This window comes from Staurois parvus, unplaced genomic scaffold (assembly GCF_062004578.1).
Source record: "Staurois parvus isolate SC_StPar_1 unplaced genomic scaffold, SC_StPar_1.0 ptg000287l, whole genome shotgun sequence".
NCBI lineage: Eukaryota > Metazoa > Chordata > Amphibia > Anura > Ranidae > Staurois > Staurois parvus.
In genome coordinates this window covers 3574759-3595651 of record NW_028318083.1, presented here as the reverse complement: position 1 = coordinate 3595651, position 20893 = coordinate 3574759, and the positions used below count along the sequence as shown (strand labels likewise).

The 20893-nt window shown below is 35.8% G+C and overlaps 1 protein-coding gene and 1 pseudogene across 1 annotated transcript; both read left to right on the top strand.

Moving 5' to 3' along the window:
• The first annotated feature begins 834 nt into the window (after positions 1–834).
• On the top strand, positions 835–20545 carry GCM2 (GCM transcription factor 2). The gene is made up of 5 exons (XM_089682152.1): positions 835–963; positions 8554–8806; positions 10081–10193; positions 13165–13290; positions 16554–20545. The coding sequence occupies exons 1-5, from the start codon at positions 859–861 to the stop codon at positions 17418–17420; spliced, it is 1464 nt and encodes a 487-aa protein (XP_089538278.1). The 5' UTR covers positions 835–858; the 3' UTR covers positions 17421–20545.
• LOC149458328 (5S ribosomal RNA) lies at positions 12216–12334 on the top strand (annotated as a pseudogene).
• Positions 20546–20893: the final 348 nt, after the last annotated feature.

Sequence of the window (20893 nt, the reverse complement as noted above, 5' to 3'; positions counted from 1 at the left end):
TTGATTGAACAAGCTGAAGTTAAAATCTGATTGGCTACCATGCACAGCTGCACCAGATTTTGCACTCTCCAGTTTTAGTAAATCAACTCCAAAGTGGCTGCAGAAAGGCTACAGGAGATCAGCAGCACAGAGATGTAACAAATGATGAAAGAAAGTAATAAAAAGTGACAATCCTTTATGATTTATTGTGCATTGGATATCTAGGTGTCAGTCACTTGTACATCTGCTGCTGTCCTGACTTCAGGTGCAGAACTTGACCTTTGATGTGGCAGCTATCTGGCACCCATCTCTCTCTTTTTGTCATCTGTGTATAAAATCTGCTCACACTTGTCACCTGGATGTTTTTTTTCTTTTGCCCCTGAATGAGTAGGAATCTCTGATGTGTCTGCTTCCTTCTCTCCCCATTGTATTGTTAGTTTTGTGTAGAAGGAGGGGTCAGTCTCGGATCAGTACTAGAAAGTCTTGCAACAACTGACAACAGGTAATGATGAGACCTGCCTCTCTCATCTAAATAAAGCAAGAGGAGGAGAAGCCAGGGCTGTCCAGGAGTCTACCTGTATCTGACACTTGCAAGGGACACTGGGCTCATCAGTCACTGGCAGCTGGCTCCCAGGTATGTCACAATTCATCATTGATGATCACTAATGTCACATACATATGAAATACTCAGACATCATTTACTGCTTGTGTGCTTATAGAATTCGTAGTATGCTCACACTCATATATAGAAGCCAACTACTACAACGAAAGGTCTTATCCAGGTTTATGCAGCATGCTTAGCCTATAGTAGTTGCTCCCATTGTGGCCGTTAATAGAATTTCTTGTTTTAGTTGAATAGCATACTTCACACTGGAGCCGATGACTATGTCCAAGATCTCTGGTGACATGTACGATGACTCTGACTGCATCTGTTCCTATGGGATGAAACTCACCTGGGACATCAATGACCCCAAACTCCCGCAGGTGGGTACAGCTGTGTCAGGTCTGCTGTGTGCGATCACCTGCGCCTCTGCCATGTACTAAAACAACACGAGGGAGCTGGGAACTCTGCCGGAGAAAGTTCAAAGAGTCAGCCTCTCTAAACACACTTCTTTTAGGCTAAGCCGAGCCTAGCAAATACTTTCACACTGCATGCACCATCTGTACACTACCTATACGAGCGAGAAACAGGACTTCTCCATGTTCATATATCACATACATCAAATCACTTGCATGTCTTGGAATGTCACACACTGATATGCTGGTTAAACTGACTGCTCACATTAAATACATCCTTACAATAACTATACAGGCTATACAAAGCCCTATTACACATACATAATATGACACTATATAAATCCTGTATAAAATTAATAATATATACACACATACATATGTGCTTATTATGTAAGTATGATAGTCTAATAGGGCTAAGTATATATATAATAATATATTAATAAAGTAGGGATATAAATTTGTGTGATTTGTGTGTGTAGAGAAATATATATATCCCTACCTTATTAATATATGGTATATATATGCTATACATACCTAGTATATAAATATTTTATATATTGCATGAATGCATGAATATTTATATATATATATGCTATACATACTCAATATCTAAATATTTTATATATTATATATGTGTGCTATACATACATATATATATATATATATATATATATATATATATATATATATATTTATTACATTTTATAAATACACACACACACAAATATATATATATTTTTATATATATATATATATATATATATATATATATATATATATATATATATGTGTGTGTGCGTGTGTGTGTATTTATATATTAAGTAATATATAATGTAATATATATATATATATATATATATATATATATATGTATGTATGTATAGCACACATATATAATGTATAAATATTTAGATATTAAGTATGTATAGTGTATATATATATATATATATATATATATTTACATACACCATATATTAATAAGGTAGGGATATATATACATATATATATATAGCCAAGTGAATTTTCAGTTTTGCAAAGTGATGCACTGTACAACTTTAGTTTTATATATATATTTGTGTGTGTGTATTTATATATTATGTATATATTAAGTAATACATACTGTGTATATATATATATAAAATTAGTAGAGCGCATCACTTTGCAAACTGGAAATTCACTTGGCTTTGTAAAATTCTTTTCACTGGGGTTTATTTACTAATGCTGGAGAGTACCAAATCAGGCTCACTTCTGCATACAAACCAATCAGCTTCTAACTTCAGCTTATTCAGTGAAGCTTTGGCAATAAAACCTGGAAACTAATTGGTTTCTATGCAGAAGTGAGCCTAATTTTGTACTCTCCAGCTTTAGTAAATAAACACCACTGTGTGCAAGAGAAATAAAAAAAAACTATTTTTTTTGCATGAAATTAGTTAAGTGCAGTGAGCACAGATTCGCCATATTTACTAAATCAGGCAACCATTCACTTTTGCAAAGTAAAAAATAAACCCTACAAAAATGAACATTTTGGGGGGAGATTTACTAAAACTGGTGCATGCAGAATCTGGTTGTGCATCGTAGCCAATCAATTTCTAACTGCTTCATCAATTAAGCTTTGGCAATAAAACCTGGAAGCTTGTTGGTTTATATGCAGAGTTGTACCAGATTTTGCACTCTCCAGTTTTAGTAAGTAAGCCCCACTATATATCCACATGCTCACTGTAGGAAGCCAAATAGGTTCAGGTTGAATATCAAAATCCTCCTACACCTTTAAGTGAGCATATACAAGGGTGAAAAGTACTCCTTTAAGACTTTTTTTTTTTTTGCTACATACAAATGAGCATCAGCATGTTTAGATGGGGAACGGGTTTTACAAATAATATGTATATAAATGGTTGTAATATAGTTACAGTACAGTAAGGATAGTCCACATTTACAATCAGAACATATAAAAACGATTTTAAATCAAAATGTGTAAAAAAAAAAAACACATTGGCTTCATTGGTTGCTATCTAGTATTATGAGAGTAAAACGTGCAGAAGAAGTATATAAATAGCTAGGGGCCAATTCCATAACGCAGTGAAGAAAACCAACAATGATTTGCATGATATAATAGCCTACAACAACCGATGCGATCTGATTAGATTCATTCCGTTTGTGATGGGTCCGACCTGGAATAATATTGTTCTTTGAGGAATAAGCCAACAAATGTATTAAAACCAACAGGAAAAACAAGTTAGTTATATAACAACCGCACATATAGTATAGTATTGATAAAAACGGCAGAAAACTGCTGTCTAGATAAATGTGATAAATATAACACTGATTATAAAATCTAAGCATCCCAATATTTATGGTGCTCCGTGATTTATTTTTTTTTAAATAAACTATCTAAAAAAATATAAGCACATAACCTAATATAATATAATATCATATAATATAATATAATATAATATAGTATAGTATAGTATAGTATAGTATAGTATAGTATAGTATAATATAATATAGTGCAGGGGTGGGAGTTGTTAAATGTATACGTATCACCAATACAATCAGTAATATCATCGTGCCAGCTATACATAATAGATAAGAAATAGATAATAAATAGATAAATTAATGGACATACAAATGAAGCGATCTTTAATTGGCCAGACTTTAGGGCATAAAGAAATGGGCTATTGAAGCTTACCTATTAAATCGTATCTACTAAAGGATTGTGTGTAAAGGAAACAGAATGGGATGACAGCGATCCAGTGATTGGAGTGATGGAGAACACAGCAGAGCCCCTGGCAATGGCACACAGACATTGCTATTCTCAGTGGGATCGCCTTGTCTGCTGCTAATACAATTCACATGTTGAAATTATCTTTTTAGGATGATGGAGCTGACATCACACAACATCTGCTTTAAAAAAAAAATAAACTAGCTAAATTAACATTTTCTAAGGGCCCCCGTTTACTAACATTGTAACTGCTAATCTTATGTGATTTAAATTTACTACATTTTACTCATATTGAATAAGATCTAGTAGAAATGTAGACTGGTTGCCACAGGATTCATTTACTAAATGATGTTCACTTTTGAACTTTAATAAATAATGAGAAGCTGTGTTCCCATCAAATCCACAAACATACCCTAGCAACACAAAAAAAAAAAATCATATTTATTTTCTTTTATTCCAGGTGAACACAGGTTCTCTTTTTTTTTGCTAGCATTTATTTTGCCATGTGACCAGCCTCTATTTCTTTAGTAAATCAACCTCTATATCTGAGTTATTAACCAGAACTTTTCAGTGTTTTATCCCAGGATCCATATAGCAGTGATTGCACTATGGAGGAGTAAGGAATAGTATAGCCTTATTCACTAACCTCTAGGGGTAGTTTCTGCCCCTTTAGGTAATCAAGTGCACAGGCAGGCAGCTGTAATAGGCAGGCAGCTGTAATATTCTAGCAGTATTTAATTTATTTTATTTATTACAGGTACTTATATAGCGTCATCAATTTAAGCAGCACTTTAAATATATATATTGTATATTCACATCAGTCCCTAACCCTCAAGGGGCGTACATGTTCCCTAACTCACATTCATACATACACTAGGGCCAATTTAGACAGGATCCAATTAACCTACCAGCCTGTGTTTGGAGTGTGGGAGGAAACTGGAGTACCAAGAGGAAACCCATGCAGGCACAGGGAGAACATGCAAACTCCAGGCAGGTGGTGCCGTGGTTGGGATTCGAACCAATGACACTAGTACTGCCAGGCAGCAGTGCTGCCCACTTAGTCACTGTGCTGCCCGTATTTAATAAGAATTAAAGTTCATTTTCCTAATATATAGGGGCTGCTGACCATTAGTAAATTCTACTAAGCTTTGCAAATCTATTCATTACTTCTTTTGTAAATCAATTTCACAGCACAATCACTGCCATGTGTGACAAATATGTGTGATTATGGAATAAAACACAAAGCTCTAATAGCTCAGATATATGGGCTGGTTTAATAATTAAAAAAAAAGTAGTATCCACACGGTCTTCAATAATATCTACCAAGACAAACACCTATGCAGATTAGAAAAGTTGGAGAAAAGTCCTAAACTACTGACTATTATAAGTGACAGCCAGGCAATCTGCATTTTCAGAAGGAAATACCAGACACTGCAGCCTGTATGTTTCTCCCTAGACAGGTTTGTTTTATTATGATGAGATGATTAAAAGAGATAATTACTGATGTAATTCGCCGCTAGATGTGTGCAGTTACCTATATACTGAGGAATAAATGGTGTTTGCCATAAATCGGAAACGTTGTAGAAGAGCTGATATTATGACAATTATCGCTGTGTCGGACGATCAGACTTTTTAATGGTATTAAATAGACTTGACTCTATGGAGGATGGATATATACCGTCCGATAATTATTATTAGTGATCTGGCGACTCATCTCTAGTGACCTTGGTCCATTCCTCACCACTGTCATGAGTTCGTTATGTATTTCCCCCAAATAATGAAATGTCCTGTCCTTTGCCATAAAAACAGTTCATAGCCATGACCCCGACAATGACACTGACCTGTCACAGGGGAACATTCGTCACGCACATCTCTCAGCTTCCCAAACTTGTTATTTTTACACTGAGATTTCATAAACACATTTCTTTTCGGTTCAATTAAAGGGAACTATTTAGAAGCCGCAGTATTATCAAAATGTCATTACTGAAATAGGGTGGATGTGGAAATAAAGGATGGCATTCATAATGTAAAGTGAAGAGAAATACAATTCAATATATTCTCTTATGCACAAAGGTGTAATGGTAGTAAAATAATAAAATAGAAATGCAGAAGTAATTGGGGCTGTAGAAGGAAGACTGTAAAGGCTGTATAAAATATAGATATTGTACTGGGTACGGTGGGGTCTCACATATATATAAGTTACATAGTCTGGCTGAAAAAAGACAAAAGTCCATCTAGTTCAACCATTAAAAAAATAAAAAGTTATAACCCTACACCCACAGTTGATCCAGAGGAAGTAAAAAAACCCAGCAAAGCATGATCCAATTTGCTCCTGCAGGGGAAAAAAATCCTTCCTGATCCCCGAGAGGCACCCTCACATATTGCTACTTTTGCTACCAATGCTAAAACATAGTAAGCTGTATTATTATTATTATTATTAGTACTACTATAGCACTACTACTACCATTCCTACAAGTAATAACAATAATAATATTTTATATATTATATAATACTATATCTTCTTCTTCTTCTTCTTCTTCTTTTTATTAATTGTGTCTTTACAGATTTGATGGTGATCCCCATGCAACAATAATATACTGATAATAGGAATAGTAATTATAAGAAAAATAAGAAAAAGAGCAAAGATAATGATAATGATGATGATTATTATTATTGCTATTAACTGTGTCTTTAAACATTTGATGGTGATCACTACTCAACAATAACATAATGATAATAAGTATAGTCATTATAATAAAAATAAGAAGAACAAATATTATTATTATTCATAATTGTGTATTTACAAATTTGATGGTGTTCACCATACAATTCTAACTTCATGATAATAATAGTAATAATAATAATAATAATTATTAAATAAATAAGAGGAATAGCAATATTAATAGCAAGTAAGAAGAACAGTTATTATAAGTATTATTGTGTCTGTGTACATTTGATGTATTATTGTGTCTGTGTACATTTGATGTATTATTGTTTCTGTGTATATTTGATGGTGATTAACATGTAAAAGAGGACACATACAATTTATAATGTTCAATGAGGTACAATTACTATAGCCTGTTTCCCTACCACTTAAACTTTAACCTAAGTGGACTGTCCCTACTTAATCCTAATAAACACAGCCTGCTCTAAGCAAAAGAAAACTGATAGAATCATTGAGAAAAGTACAGTACCATATGGCCAATCATAAACTATATTCATTGTTTTAACTGCTTTGAAATTCAAAGGAAGATCTGATTGATTTGCAATGACTGCACATAACTGGACTGTAGGATTGTCTCTATTTAAACCTAATAAACACAGCCTACTCAAATCAAAAGAAAAACTGATAAAACCATTGTGAAAAGTGCAGTACCATACAGTAACTAATGATAAATTATTTTAATTGTCTAATCTGCTTTGAAATTCAAAGGAAGTTCTGATTGATTTGCTATAACTGTACATAACTGGTTTTATTGACATTATCTCAATAAGTGCATTGTCTGCCGGAGTATATAGGTTAGACAAGTAATTACTATAGCTAAGGGAATTGACTGACAAGAGAAATCATTTGCACATCCCTTAGTTACTGAGTAGCAGTGTAGCTACATGTTAATCCAGTCTGCACACAGAAGTTTAGGCAAACATCCTTAATCACAGATTACAATGGGGAATATGTCATCACTTACTGGAGTGTTTAATCTGTAATGACTATGAGTAGGTAAAACCAGAACAAACACCTGCACACCTGCTTTGTGTTTAATACAGTTTATGGAAAGTGATAGGAAACAGTTACATTATTGTATGGAAATATATAAAAATCATTTGTTAAATAACATCTCATCACCTGTTGATATGATACAATTCATATTGGTGCAGTATGGAGAAACCAAGTTCATAAATCAGAAGCAGGTTTTGGTGTCCTTTTATCATGTAGTGGTAAATGACCACTGCTCAGTTCTCTGGCATTCTCAGAGGAGAGAGTTCTCCTCTGAATGCCTTTTTATGAAGCGGTGTAGATCACTTCTCTGAATGAGGAGAGAAGTGATCTACAAATGCTTTGAACACTGGAAAACAGCTGCTCTTACTATAATCTCGCGAGGTTACAGTAAGAGATCAGTCAAACACCGTTTACTAAGCAGTGGTAAATTATCGCTGCTTTGTTTACGGTTCCCCCGATTCTCCAGCTCTGGGCTAGAGAATCTGGAGGGAGAACACATATCGCCACTGAAAGGCTGACATCGCTCCTTCATACACTGGTAGTCTGTGTGCTGAGATGATCAGTGGAAAACATGTTCTCTGCTGATCATCTCTGTTTCTTAAACCACTAATGATCTGAGATCAGCAGCGATCCTCAGGATCGCTGCTGATCTCAGTTTCATAAAAGGACACCGTTGTGTCTTATAATGTTACATACATATTCAATATACTTATTATGCAATGATTGTAATTAAATCTGGATTTGTATAGATGTATTGTAATAATAGGGGTGCTCCAGTATAGCAATTTTATCATTTTGGGATAAGAGTCAATACAGTATAGTTCATAGAAAGATAAGGAACCTTACATTATTGGTCATAGAAACTGTGAGCTTGTGGCCTTTGATACTCTGTGCAAGGAAAATTCCAATGTTGTGTATTTTTCTGAGTCTTTGGAATGCGCAAATGCACCTGAAATATATGTACAGCCCTTCAGATGCCTGTTGAGCAAAGCATGTGTTCTATCCAGCCATAGGGTCCCATACAGCTATATTCCATGTAGGGTATGAACATGTCCTACTTCTTTTATATTTTATTACAATGAACAGTCAACAAACATTGTTCATTTTAACATGATAGGATCTGAAGCAGTTCGATAGTTTCCAGGAGTGGACAGATGGCTATGTTCGATATATATACACCGGGGAGGATAAAAATGCTCAACGTCATCTCAGTGGATGGGCCATGAGAAATACTAACAACCACAATTGTCAGATCCTAAAGAAGTCTTGCCTGGGTGTGGTGGTGTGTAGCCGAAATTGTACGTTGGCTGATGGTGACAAGCTACAGCTCAGGCCAGCAATCTGCGACAAAGCAAGACAGAAACAACAAAGTAAGTGGGAGGTCAATGATATCTGCCAACAGATATCTGTCTGTCTATCTAGCTATATACCTATTGTAAACCCGAACGTCAATCAAATTCCTCATATTACATTTTAAAAATCATTATGCAGGCTACAAAAGCCAACATATGTCAAACAAATACCAAAGACAAATTTTACTTGAAATGTTGAAAGTACATAAATATGGTTCATACATTTACAACAACACATACTACATGCAACTCGGTACAACAAACAAACTTTTCTCCTTAAGGTATTTGGAAGTTTCAGGACATAGTTACATAGTTAGTCTGGCTGAAAAAAGACAAAAGTCCATCCAGTTCAACCATAGGAAAAAAAAAAAAAGTTATAATCCTATACCCACAGTTGATCCAGAAGAAGGCAAAAAAGACCCCAGCAAAGCATGATCCAATTTGTTCCTGCTGGGGAAAAAATTCCTTCGAGATCCCCCGAGAGGCAATCGGATATTCCCTGGATCAACTTTACCTATAAATGTTAGTATCCAGTTATATTGAGGACAGAACTCAAATCCTGGTCATTAGAGTTACATAATTACATAGTTAGTCTGGCTTAAAAAATACGCCTAGTCCATTTAGTTCAACCATAAAAATGATAAAAAAAAAACCATTATCATCCAATTACACATAACCAGTCAGCTTCTAACTTCAGCCTGTTCATTTACGCTTTTAAAGTAAAACCTAAAAGCCAGATTCTGGGTGTACCAGTTTTAGTAAATCTCCCCCATAACATTGGCTGTATATTGTAGACAATGAGATGTTAACAAAAGATCTAAACATCAAATGATAATACAAGCACCTAAACAGGTACACTTGTGTCCTATATGGTCACATCTCTCAAGGTTGACACCCTTAGTAGTAATTTTCAATTTAAGGAGCAGAAAAAGTCATCCAACCTAATTTATACATTTTTCCATTGGGCATGAGATTGCCGGAGGTACCTGCTGGGGACTGTAGGAACCTCTAGATAATTATCTTGGGTAATATAAATTGACTACATGTGGCAGATCATTTCTAGTCAAATAAAAGTAGCAATACCAAAGAAAAGAATAACTGGATTCAAAGCAGCCAATAGAATTGAAAATTGAAATAGGCAAAATAGGTTTGTTAAAATGTTGCCAAACCAGGTCTAGGCTTGTGTGGTGGTTTAGAAAACCCCATGTCTGGCAATAATATACCTTTATCTGTCTGTACATGCTTATGCAAGGACAATGTCTTAATTTCAGAATTAATTTTTTACATTACAGAAAAGTTGTGTAGTAACTGCAATGCAGCTTTGGAGTTGATCCCTTGCCGAGGTCACAGTGGTTATCCGGTCACTAACTTCTGGCGCCTTGATGGAAAAGCCATATTCTTTCAGGTACTTATCTTATGTAATGATGTGTATAAGGCAGCGTGTAGCAGAGGTAATATCTGATAGTGCCCATAACCCCAAGGGGTCACATCTCTGTTCCTGACTGCTTGTTTTTCCCTTAATGCACCAATAGAAGCATCATTGTAGTGGGATTGATTTACTAAAACCGGACAGTGCAAAATCCAATGTATCTCTGCATTGTAGCCAATCAACTTCTAACTATAGCTTGTTCAATTAAGCTTTGATAAAAATTCCTGGAGGTTGACTGGTTTATGCAGAGCTGCATCATATATTGCATTCTCCAGTATTAGTAAATCAACCCCATTGTGTCTATTAGATATTATATTGCAAATATTGTAAATACACATACTTTAAATGTATGGTATTTGTTAATGAGAAGTATTACAGTTTGGATATATATTTTAAATGGGGGTCCAAAGTTTAATCACTGTTATGTTGATCCATTTTTAATGAAAAATAGGAAAAAACCTCCCGTGTTACCACTACACACTGATAATAGAATCTAAGAAAGCAGCAAGCAGCTATGGTGTCTGTTTATGACACAGAGAATAGCTGCGATTCAACGGATCTCAGCTATTCTCTGGTCATTCACAGTTTATAACACTCAGAAGATCATGTCAGCCCTTCACTGGAGATCTGTGTTCTCCCTCCAGATTCTCCAGCCCAGAGCTGGAGAATCAGAGGGACCGCAAACTAAGCGATAATTTACCTCTGTTTAGTAAACTAATCTTTTACTGTAATCTCACGAGATTATAGTAAAATCAGCCGTTTTCCAGCGTTTGTAGACCGTTCTCCAGCGTTTGGAGACCGTTCTCCCTTCGTTCGGAGAACTGCTTCATAAACTGCATTCACAGGAGAACTGTGTTCTCCGAGAATGAAGGAGAACTGAGCAGCGATCTATTACCGCTGGTTCATAAATGGACACCTATATACGAAAATAGAAAAAATGCAGAAGAAGGGGGGGATGATGCTGCGCTAACAAATACAGGGGAATCTAAATAAACTAAAGATAGTGAATGACCACAAAAACCAAAACGCATGTATAAGACTATATTAACACTACAGATGTGAAATAAACACAAATATGCACATATTAGACTCCAAATATGTGCTGGGAAACTAAAAGAAAAAACAAGTAATATAAGAGTCAATGGATGAAATATAATAGCGGACAATGAACAAATACCAGGAGAGCCCAAAAGTTGATGTCTAATGGTGGGAAATAAAAAGTGGATGACATAAATGTCAGGACAAATCAATAATAAGTGAGCACAAACACAAAAATACACAGCATAAATTATGTGAAATAGTGCCACAAAACTGTAGAAAAACATGGATATCAAAAGTGCACTACCTTAAGAAAAAAATGTCCTCAACTCTATAAGTGCACTGTAAAAGTGTGGCCAGCAAGAAAGTATAGTGAATAATACAAATAAAGTGTACCAATAATCAATATATATAAACACAGGGTGAATATGTCCCAATAGGGAACTGAATGTGGAATAACGAACATGTCACAATAAATGGTGGAAGAAAATATTGCATATAAAATAAACACAAAATCCACGTAATAAAATGGCATATGTATTGCCACGGGTGATGAATAAATCCAAAGGATGGTGCGATAGTCCACAATACATTAATACATGTAAAGTTCGATAATTAGACTCCCAAGTAAACTTGATCGGTGGTAGTAAAAGTGATCAGTATGACTAGCAATCCATCACTGGCTAAATTGCCTCCTCACTTCCATTTTGCGACCCCAAGGGGCCAACACACTTTCAGGGCACTCAACGCCAAACAGATCAGTAAAGGGGCCTTTGCACTCTAATCCTGGAGCATCAACCGTCAGCAACAGTGATTTTATCCCCCTTACGGAAAAACATGCACCACACAGCCAACTCAAAGGATCCCAAAAGAGGAGAAAAGGAACACTTCCATAGTGTAGTATTTATTAAAATTTATTGAGCAGCATATTGCCAAATGCCCACTTACATCAAATCAATGATGTACATTCACACCACCCTGAATGCGCCCGATCTCGTCTGATCTCGGAAACAAAGCAGGGTTGGGCCTGCTTAGTACTTGGATGGGAGACCACCTGGGAATACCAGGTGCTGTAGGGTTTTGTGGCAGCACAGTGGCTAAATGATTAGCACTTCCGCCTGGAAGTACTAGGGTTGTTGGTTCAAATCCCAGCCACAGCATCACCTGCCTGGAGTTTGCATGTTCTCCCTGTGCCTGCGTGGGTTTCCTCCAGGTGCTCCACTTTCCTTCCACACTCCAAAGACATGCTGGTAGGTTAATTGGATCCTGTCTAAATTGGCCCTAATATGTGTATGTATGAATGTAAGTTAGGGACCTTAGATTGTACACCCACTGAGGGTTAGGGACTGATATAAATGTACAATATATATGTGTAAAGCGCTGCATAAATTGATGGCGCTATATAAGTACCTGAAATTAATAAATAAATAATGTAAAACAAGCTCAAAGCAGCATGTAACGATTTGGGTGTACTTGCATGGGTGTAGCAAGATGGCAGCTGCTGTCCAGGCCGGAAGTGACGTCACCACGCTTGATCCATTTTTAATGTTTTCTTTCTGTGATGATAAACTGAGGCCCATATATTAGTAAAAATAAAAAAAAATGACTTCTGTTAAATAAAATTATGTAGCCTGTAGCAGCAGAGTATTGTTCTTGGAAACACACTATTATTATCCTGACAGTTAGAAAAGTGAGCTTTCCATTGCATCTTTACTGTCAAGAAGAAATTACCTGTTGATAATGTTTGTTATAACAGAGCAAAAAAGATTGCAGAAGGACATATCTTTAAAAAACAAAATAATGGGCCAATTAGTCAATCAAAGCATAGCGAGCATTGGGTACACTAGGGACTCCAATAATCTTTAGTGATTCTTTGTAAAGATATCTCTATTATGTTATTCATTTTTAGGCAAAGGGTGTTCACGATCACCCCAGACCAGAAAGTAAGTCAGAGACAGAAGCTCGGAGAAGTGCTGTAAAAAGACAGATGTCGTCCTCCCATTTGTCCCAGAAAAAGAAGCTTCTGGAATCCGAGGTGAGAACTGCCAACCATCTCTGTAATGTACAACTACCCCAGACTGGTGGGACTTAAACTCCTTCATCATGTGAATAGTGAAGATACTATTAATAATGATGACATTTAGAAACTAATATCACCAACAAACTCTCTCTGATTAGGATTTGATATATGGCATCTGGGTATTTTCCACTAATATGAACCTTTTACTCTAGAACAGGCGTGTCCATCCTTTTGACTTTCCTGGGCACTGGAAGTAGAGGAATTGTCTTGGGCCACACATAAAATACACTAACAATAAGGAGAACTGATGAGCAGAAAAAATCAGGCAGATCACAAGTTAATGATCACTGATATAGATAATGTAGCTATCTGCGTAATAAAACTTTTTTTGTATTTTTTTCTAAGTTATAAAAGTATAAGAGGACAACATAAAACTAGTACGATATGTGACACTGTTCTGATAAACTAACGCATAAATATCTGGTTCGATGGATGTAGTAGCAATTCTCAATGAATTCTCAATGTGCTCATCAGATATTTTGGTTTTAATATTGCCATCCATGTACTTCATCCTTGAAAACAGTTGCCCACAAATATAGGTGCTGCTGAAAACTGATCACAGACGTGATTGTGAAGAGTGGGACATTTTCATGTGTTCACTAAAAATATTTTGACAAAAAATTCCCCCCAAAAATCAACATTTTTAAGTATGTTTATGATTTTGTGTTGGGACGCATTCATAGCCATCTTGAACCGTATGCGGCCCGTGGGTTGGATGCCCCTGCTCTAGAATGTTAAAGAATTAAAGCTTACACGTGCTTGGTTGCTGAGCAAAAAGGAAAGTTACAGCAATGACAGCAAAAAACAGCTTAGCATACTTTTTCCAGCTCTCCTGTCCTAAACTATATTATCTCCCACTAGTTTTGGAAGAAAGTATCTTAAATAAAGAAATATCCCTCATGGAAGAAAAATATATTTTAAATATATTTTAAAAATATTCTTCCCAATTATATTGGCATATATTTGAAATACTATAATTTTTGCTGTATTCAATATATATAATAATATATATACTGCATGTTGATATATATATATTACAAAGCATATGAAAAATATTTTTAAAAATATATTCTTCAGATTTTTTTAACATATAAAAAAGTAATTTTAACATATATTTTTACATATATTTGTAAATGCATTCCAATGCATTCCAAAAATGTAGATTAAATGTATTTTTGAAGACATAGAGTATATTTGAAAATGTATTTTTAAAAATATTTTTCATATATTTTGTAATAAAACGCATTTCAACATATAGTATGTATATTTATTTTTTGAAATATATTTTGAAATATATTGAATACAGACAAAATTGTAGTATTTCAAATATATGTCAATATATTTGGGAAGAATACTTTTAAAATATATTTCAACTATATTTTCCTTCCATGTGGGATGACTGAAACATATCTAAATCCCTCCATTGCCACCAACTGGCGCTGTTCAGAATATCCACATCCATCTTTATGGTTCAGGTTAACGCAATAAAAAATGGGGCTGTTAATGCTAAAATGGCTCATAATAATGCCTCCATTCTTTATTACTAGGATCCTGAAGTTTCTGTGTTGCTCCCATCCAGAATTTCCAACTGCCTAGTTACGAGGTTAAAGGAAGTTCTTTCTATGTGTTCTTACAGCATAACTGTTGTTTTTGGCCTGCCTACGGCCTTTTTCCTCCTTCTTTACAGTCATTGGCCTTTTTAAGGAATCATTGGAACCCTTTCTTAATAGAAACATTGAGGCTGCTATTTTTACTTCTCATTGTTAACATCTTACTTCAATACAATGAAGATGATTTACAAAAGGATTCAAAAATTAGTGTGAATATTTACATCACCTATCATGTGAAAAGCAAATTCCTGTTTAATTTGAATACCCAATCCTGTGCAGATGCTTTTCACATGATTGGATGATTGAATTGAATATTCACACAATTTTGAGTGAAGAATCTCAACTCTTTTAGATTATCAGCTGATTTGTGTCTTTTACCTGACGATTTTTAATTTTACTCTTGAGATATCTTAAGAAATTGACATGGCCATTCTAAAGTTCATAAAGTAATAAGTAAAATCCCCAGTTCAATGGGGCAGCACAGTGGCTAAATGGTTAGCACTTCTGCCTGGCAGTACTAGGGTCATTAGTTCAAATCCCAGCCACAGCACCACCTGCCAGGAGTTTGCATGTTCTCCCTGTGCCTGCATGGGTTTCCTCCCACACTCCAAAGACATGCTGGTAGGTTAATTGGTTCCTGTCTAAATTGGCCCTAGTATGTTTATACATGAATGTAAGTTAGGGACCTTAGATTGTACACCCCTTGAGGGTTAGGGACTGATGTGAATGTGCAATATATATGTAAAGCACTGTGTAAAATTGACAGTGCTATAGAAGTACCTGAAATAAGTAAACATTTTTGGTATTAGGTAGGTGTCACGTTCAGTAGATCCAATGTGACATGTTTGGATGTTGGACTAGTGTTTTTTTCTAGTAAATCCCTCCCACTGATTGATTGTTGCTGATTCACAGTATCAGTGTGTCTTAGATTGGTAATTTAATGTTGCAAATTTGCCAATAAATATTTTTAGAAATATACTATGAATGGACATTGAACATAGCAAACAATAAATCAATTCTATAAATATTCTAGAAAATGTACTGTAATGTTAAAAGTGGTTCTAAAGCCAAGACTTTTTTTTTACCTCTATGCATTCCCTTCATTAAGGTAAAAAAATGTCCGTGTAGCAGTATCACCCCTCACCCAACTAAATACTTACCTGAGTCCTCACTTAATCCAGTGCTGTACGCATCTGTAGCAGCTCTCTCCTCTCTCCCTACATTCAATGGACAGAGAGGCAGCATTGGCTCCTGCTTCTGTCAATGAAATCCTGTGAGCAGAAAATGAGGGGCGGGGCTGAGTAATGCTGTGTGTGTCTATAGCTGCACACAGTCAGGCTTAGGAGCGAGTCCAAACATCTGCTCCCATAGCAGATGGCTTGCTATGGTGGCAGACCCTGAAGAGGAGAAGCAGGCAAAGCTCCTCCTAGAAGAGAAGGTTTGGGGCCAGTCTGTGCAATTCCATTGCACAGAGCAGGTAAGTATCACATGATAGTTATTTATTTAAAAACAAAAGCCTTTAAAACTGCTTCAAAAATAACCATGCACTTTATGTACACATTTAATTTATTTAATTAAAATATTTAACATTATTCCATTTGTTTTTAGGTGGGCAGATACAATGATAGTGGTGGACATTTCTCCAACATGCATCCTATATCTTGCTTAGATGGACCAGAGCGTTTCAGTCTTGTAGCAGAAGGAGGTTTTCCTCTCGCACCTCAACACTACCCCTCATTTCAGAACACAGACCCCTTCAAACCGAATTATGGTACAGTAGGTTACCAAGGTGATTCAGTTTCCTCATTTCCAAAATGCTCTGAAAGAATATACATGCCGAGAACACCATGTGGTTATGATTTCCATGTCCCTGGTTACATGACTCCCAATTCATACCCTCCAATATACAAAGAACCCATGGGAAGTCTGCCAGAAAGTGACCGAGTCTCATTAAATGGACCTCAAACCAATCTTAGTATGCTGAGCCCCCATGAAAGGAGTTTTGATGGTACCGGTAAACATCACGGATGGAAGCAGATATTTTCCAAAGCTGGATATGCTGACAGAAATGACTATGGCCAGATTCAGACAAATGCTGGTCATTCTTACTACAACCCTGAATACCCATGTAGATATGCGAGATCACCATCTCCTGCTTTACAGACTGTTATAACAACCACCACCAAAGTTTCCTATCAGGCCTACAAACCTCCAGTAGTGAAGTATAATGACAATGTGTGTGATGTCAAGGCTTTGCAAAACTATCCACATTTACAAGACAGTGTGTCAGAAGGGAACTTTCCCGATGTGAAAGCCCAAGATGACTTTAGTGTAATTAAAACAGCATTGGGTTACCAAGAGCAGATTCCTACAAAGTCTGAAAGACTGGAAAACTTGGACTTTTACAAATATGGTCAGTGTATGAGTAACGGCTTCTCAGGACAACCTTATAGATATGAAAATGGAGACTGCTGAAAATGGAAAATGTACACTGTTTTAGCTTGTGTTTTAGTGAGTTAAATCTGAAAAGTTCCTGTAATTTACGATATTGTATAATTGTATTTACTAGCTCAGAACAAACTGTTATGTATTTACATTTTACAAGGTCCTCCTGCAAAACATTCACAAGTGAAGTCAATTCAAGTGTTAACAAGGCAAACAAATTAACACATTTCCAATAATGTATTCACTTAAAAAATCATTATATGTATATTATAATATTGGTATTATGACTGTCTGAACTCTTTATCTAGCAACAATCCCTTGACATATAGGGAGGTCTGCTTACAACAAGCCAATCAGGGTCTATTGCATAGTATATTGCTGGAACTTGAAAATATCAGGCATTGGAGTCCAAAGGGTAACATACACTGAAAACCTCATCAGTGTAATAATACCAATTCATCAGCTAATCAGCAAGTGGGTCACACAGCTACTAAAGTGAACATTGGTGCTGCCCTGTAGACTGTATAGTGTGGCAAAAGTGTGCTAACCACAAGACTGGCTGAACAGGATTAGAAATACTTTGGAAAATTAAACAGTTATCATATATGTATTTCATTTACGTATTTCAGCAGTTCAGCAGGTGTTGTATATTGTATCCCAAAAGAGAAACAATTTATATAGCTATAAAACCAACATACACTGTCATATTTCCAGCAATGCTCATGTTCTGATAAATTATACAGTGGAAGCACAGAAAAAACCTAAAACATGAGCTACAGTAAAGCTGGCCATACATGGAACAAAATTTGTTTGGTTCATCAGGGACCAGCCAAGATTCAATCCACCCAAGGGCAGGTTGGACGTACCCAAGTTGATCCATCAATTGAATTGGGTGAAACCAGCCTGTCAGATAATTTCATTCGATTATTGCTACTGGCTATAGCTGCTATCAGTAATCATTGTGTTCTGCTGGTCAAGAAGGCTCCCCATGATCCCCCCCCCCCTGACAGAACACAATAGCTCTGCAGGGGACATTCCCCCCTGAAAGTGTTGATGGGGGAACCAAGTGTAAGGAAAAAAATTAGTCATCTACGGGCTGCTTAGTACTATTGACAAAAATTGAAGTATTTTTCACTCTTCTATGCAGGTAGGCTGCTTCCTTATCCATCATATTTATATATAGGAGTATTCAGTGAAAAAATACTGAGAAACATTTCACCATGTGCAGAATACCCTTATTTAAACTATTTGGTGCATACACAAAGGGTTCATTTACTAAAGGCAAAGAGCTTTCCCCAGAGCTGAGTGAAAGAGGTGAAAGGTGAAGCTCTTTTGACTTCCATCATCCAATCATGTGCAAGTAAAAATGCTTTTTTCCCCCCTTGCATTTAACTGAGTATTCTTTGCAAATGGAATTTACAGTATTCACTAAGCTCTGAGGAAACTTCCCATTGCAAAATGCAACCTCCCCTGCAAAGTGAATAGTCTATTTGCCTTTAGTAAATCAACTCCAAAATGTATCACCAAATTATCTGTGACAATAAACAAGCTGTGCATCATCTAAATCCATACAAGGTTCTATAGCTATTTTAGGCTACAGGAGGCTTACTAAAAGCTCTCCAACCTGTCCTACAACTGGATTTCTTGTAGAATGTCTTCTGTGTGCAAGAAAAGGTCCTATAACCATGTTATTATTGACCATGGTAACTTTTTTCCATATGCTATTTTAGCGCAGATTGAAGAAATGAAAGGATTTAGATACAGTCATATTTCCATTGACACAATAGTTTATTAGGTGAAGCGTTTGTCAGATCCATTAAATACGTGAAAGGTTTATAGATGTATTTGAAGTGGACTAGCCATAAACTGCCCCTGTAAAATTACACCTTAGGTGTAACAATGGGTACTTCCGGTGTTGGAAGTGGTCATTGATACAGACAAAGATTTTCCAAAAATGAGAGACCTAGGACAAGCTCCTAATCCCCATACAGAAGAGGGAAATGAGTAGTGAACTTTGCATGGATCCCTTAACCCATCAGGCAAATGGTGGGTCTTGCTTCAATAAAAGTATATGTAAACTCTAACCAAATAGTCTTTGCTTAAGCACTGTGTACCATAAACAATTTCCTTTGTTTAATTAAAATACTTGTTTTCACACTCTTGTCACCCTTTGTTACATCTCAGTACTGCTTATCTCCTGCAGCTTTTTGTGCAACCATTTTCCTGCTCCATCCTTTCAATGATGGCTGCATTGCTTTTTCTCAGGTTGGGTTTCCTGATAAAGACAATAGTAGACCATAACTGTGTAAAGTGTGTGGAAAGGGCTACTGGTAGTCGCCATCAGAAACCAGTGTGACAATGCAGGAGCACAGCTGGAAAAAAGAACAGAGTTTTGACCTCATATAACAGGAAGTTATATGAAGGACCTTGATGGAAATATCATCAAGTATTCCTCAACTTTAATAAAAGCTAAATATGTAAAAATTATATAAATGACTTTTAAATTACAATAACATGGTAAAGCCTTTATGAGATTTTAGTGTTAGAGTTTACATATTTTAAGCATAGGTAATTATCTCCGCACTTGTCATCCTAGGGAGATGCCTGTCTAAGGTCATCTTTTACTCTTTCAATAAAACCCAGGCTTAATATTGGTTTACCATCCACTTTAATGATTTGGCAATAAAGAAAGATTATATATTCAGTGGTAGCCTAAACCAGCGTCATGACATGTGTGGAACAATTCTATATCCTCTACTGTTGTGTGGTTATAATAAACCTTAAATATAATGTATAGCATCATGCAGCTACAGCAGACTAATGGGGACATAAGAACAACAGTAAAAAGTAAAAGAATGTCAAACTTATGAAGTGTGGTCTAGAAGTGCTGCCCAGGAAAAGGCAAACAATAGTTATGTGGCATCTGTATATTTTGGAAACATTTTCTTCATTGTAGTTTTATGCTAGTACATATTCAATGTAGTATTTTATATAGCTTACCACAAAACACAAATATGGCTTTTTCAATAATCCATTCATTTTAAGCATACTCTAATTTTTGTACATAGCAACCATGTAAATGACTTTATTGTTATATACTGAATGTATTTGTTTTTGTATATAAATTTTGCTAATAAAAAAATATCGATATTTGAGTTATGTGTGTGAGTGCTATATTTAATTACTTGAGTTATGTTTCACAGCTTCTTATAAAAAAAACTCAAACTTAATAATCAAGAGATTATTATTCTTATCATTCAAAAGCCATATAAAGATTTTGGAAGCTATAATAAAAAACCAATACATGAAACAATACAAAAGAGAACGCCAAAAGATAGCTTACAATATATCATAGAGAACAGAGTATTGAAGGGAGGTGATCAGTCATTATGGTTTCCAAGATCATAGGTTTAGCTGTGATCAGGGGTGGACTGACAACTCATGGGACCCCCAGGCAATAGGGGATCATGGGGCCCCTGTGTCCTTGCCCAAACTCAAAAAAG

Bases quoted from the DNA above. Each gene is read 5' to 3' on its own strand.
- GCM2 (XM_089682152.1), top strand. From the start codon at position 859: ATGACTATGTCCAAGATCTCTGGTGACATGTACGATGACTCTGACTGC. The intron at 10,194-13,164 runs GTACTTATCTTA...ATTCATTTTTAG, and splicing joins GAAAAGCCATATTCTTTCAG to GCAAAGGGTGTTCACGATCA. The intron at 13,291-16,553 runs GTGAGAACTGCC...ATTTGTTTTTAG, and splicing joins AGAAGCTTCTGGAATCCGAG to GTGGGCAGATACAATGATAG.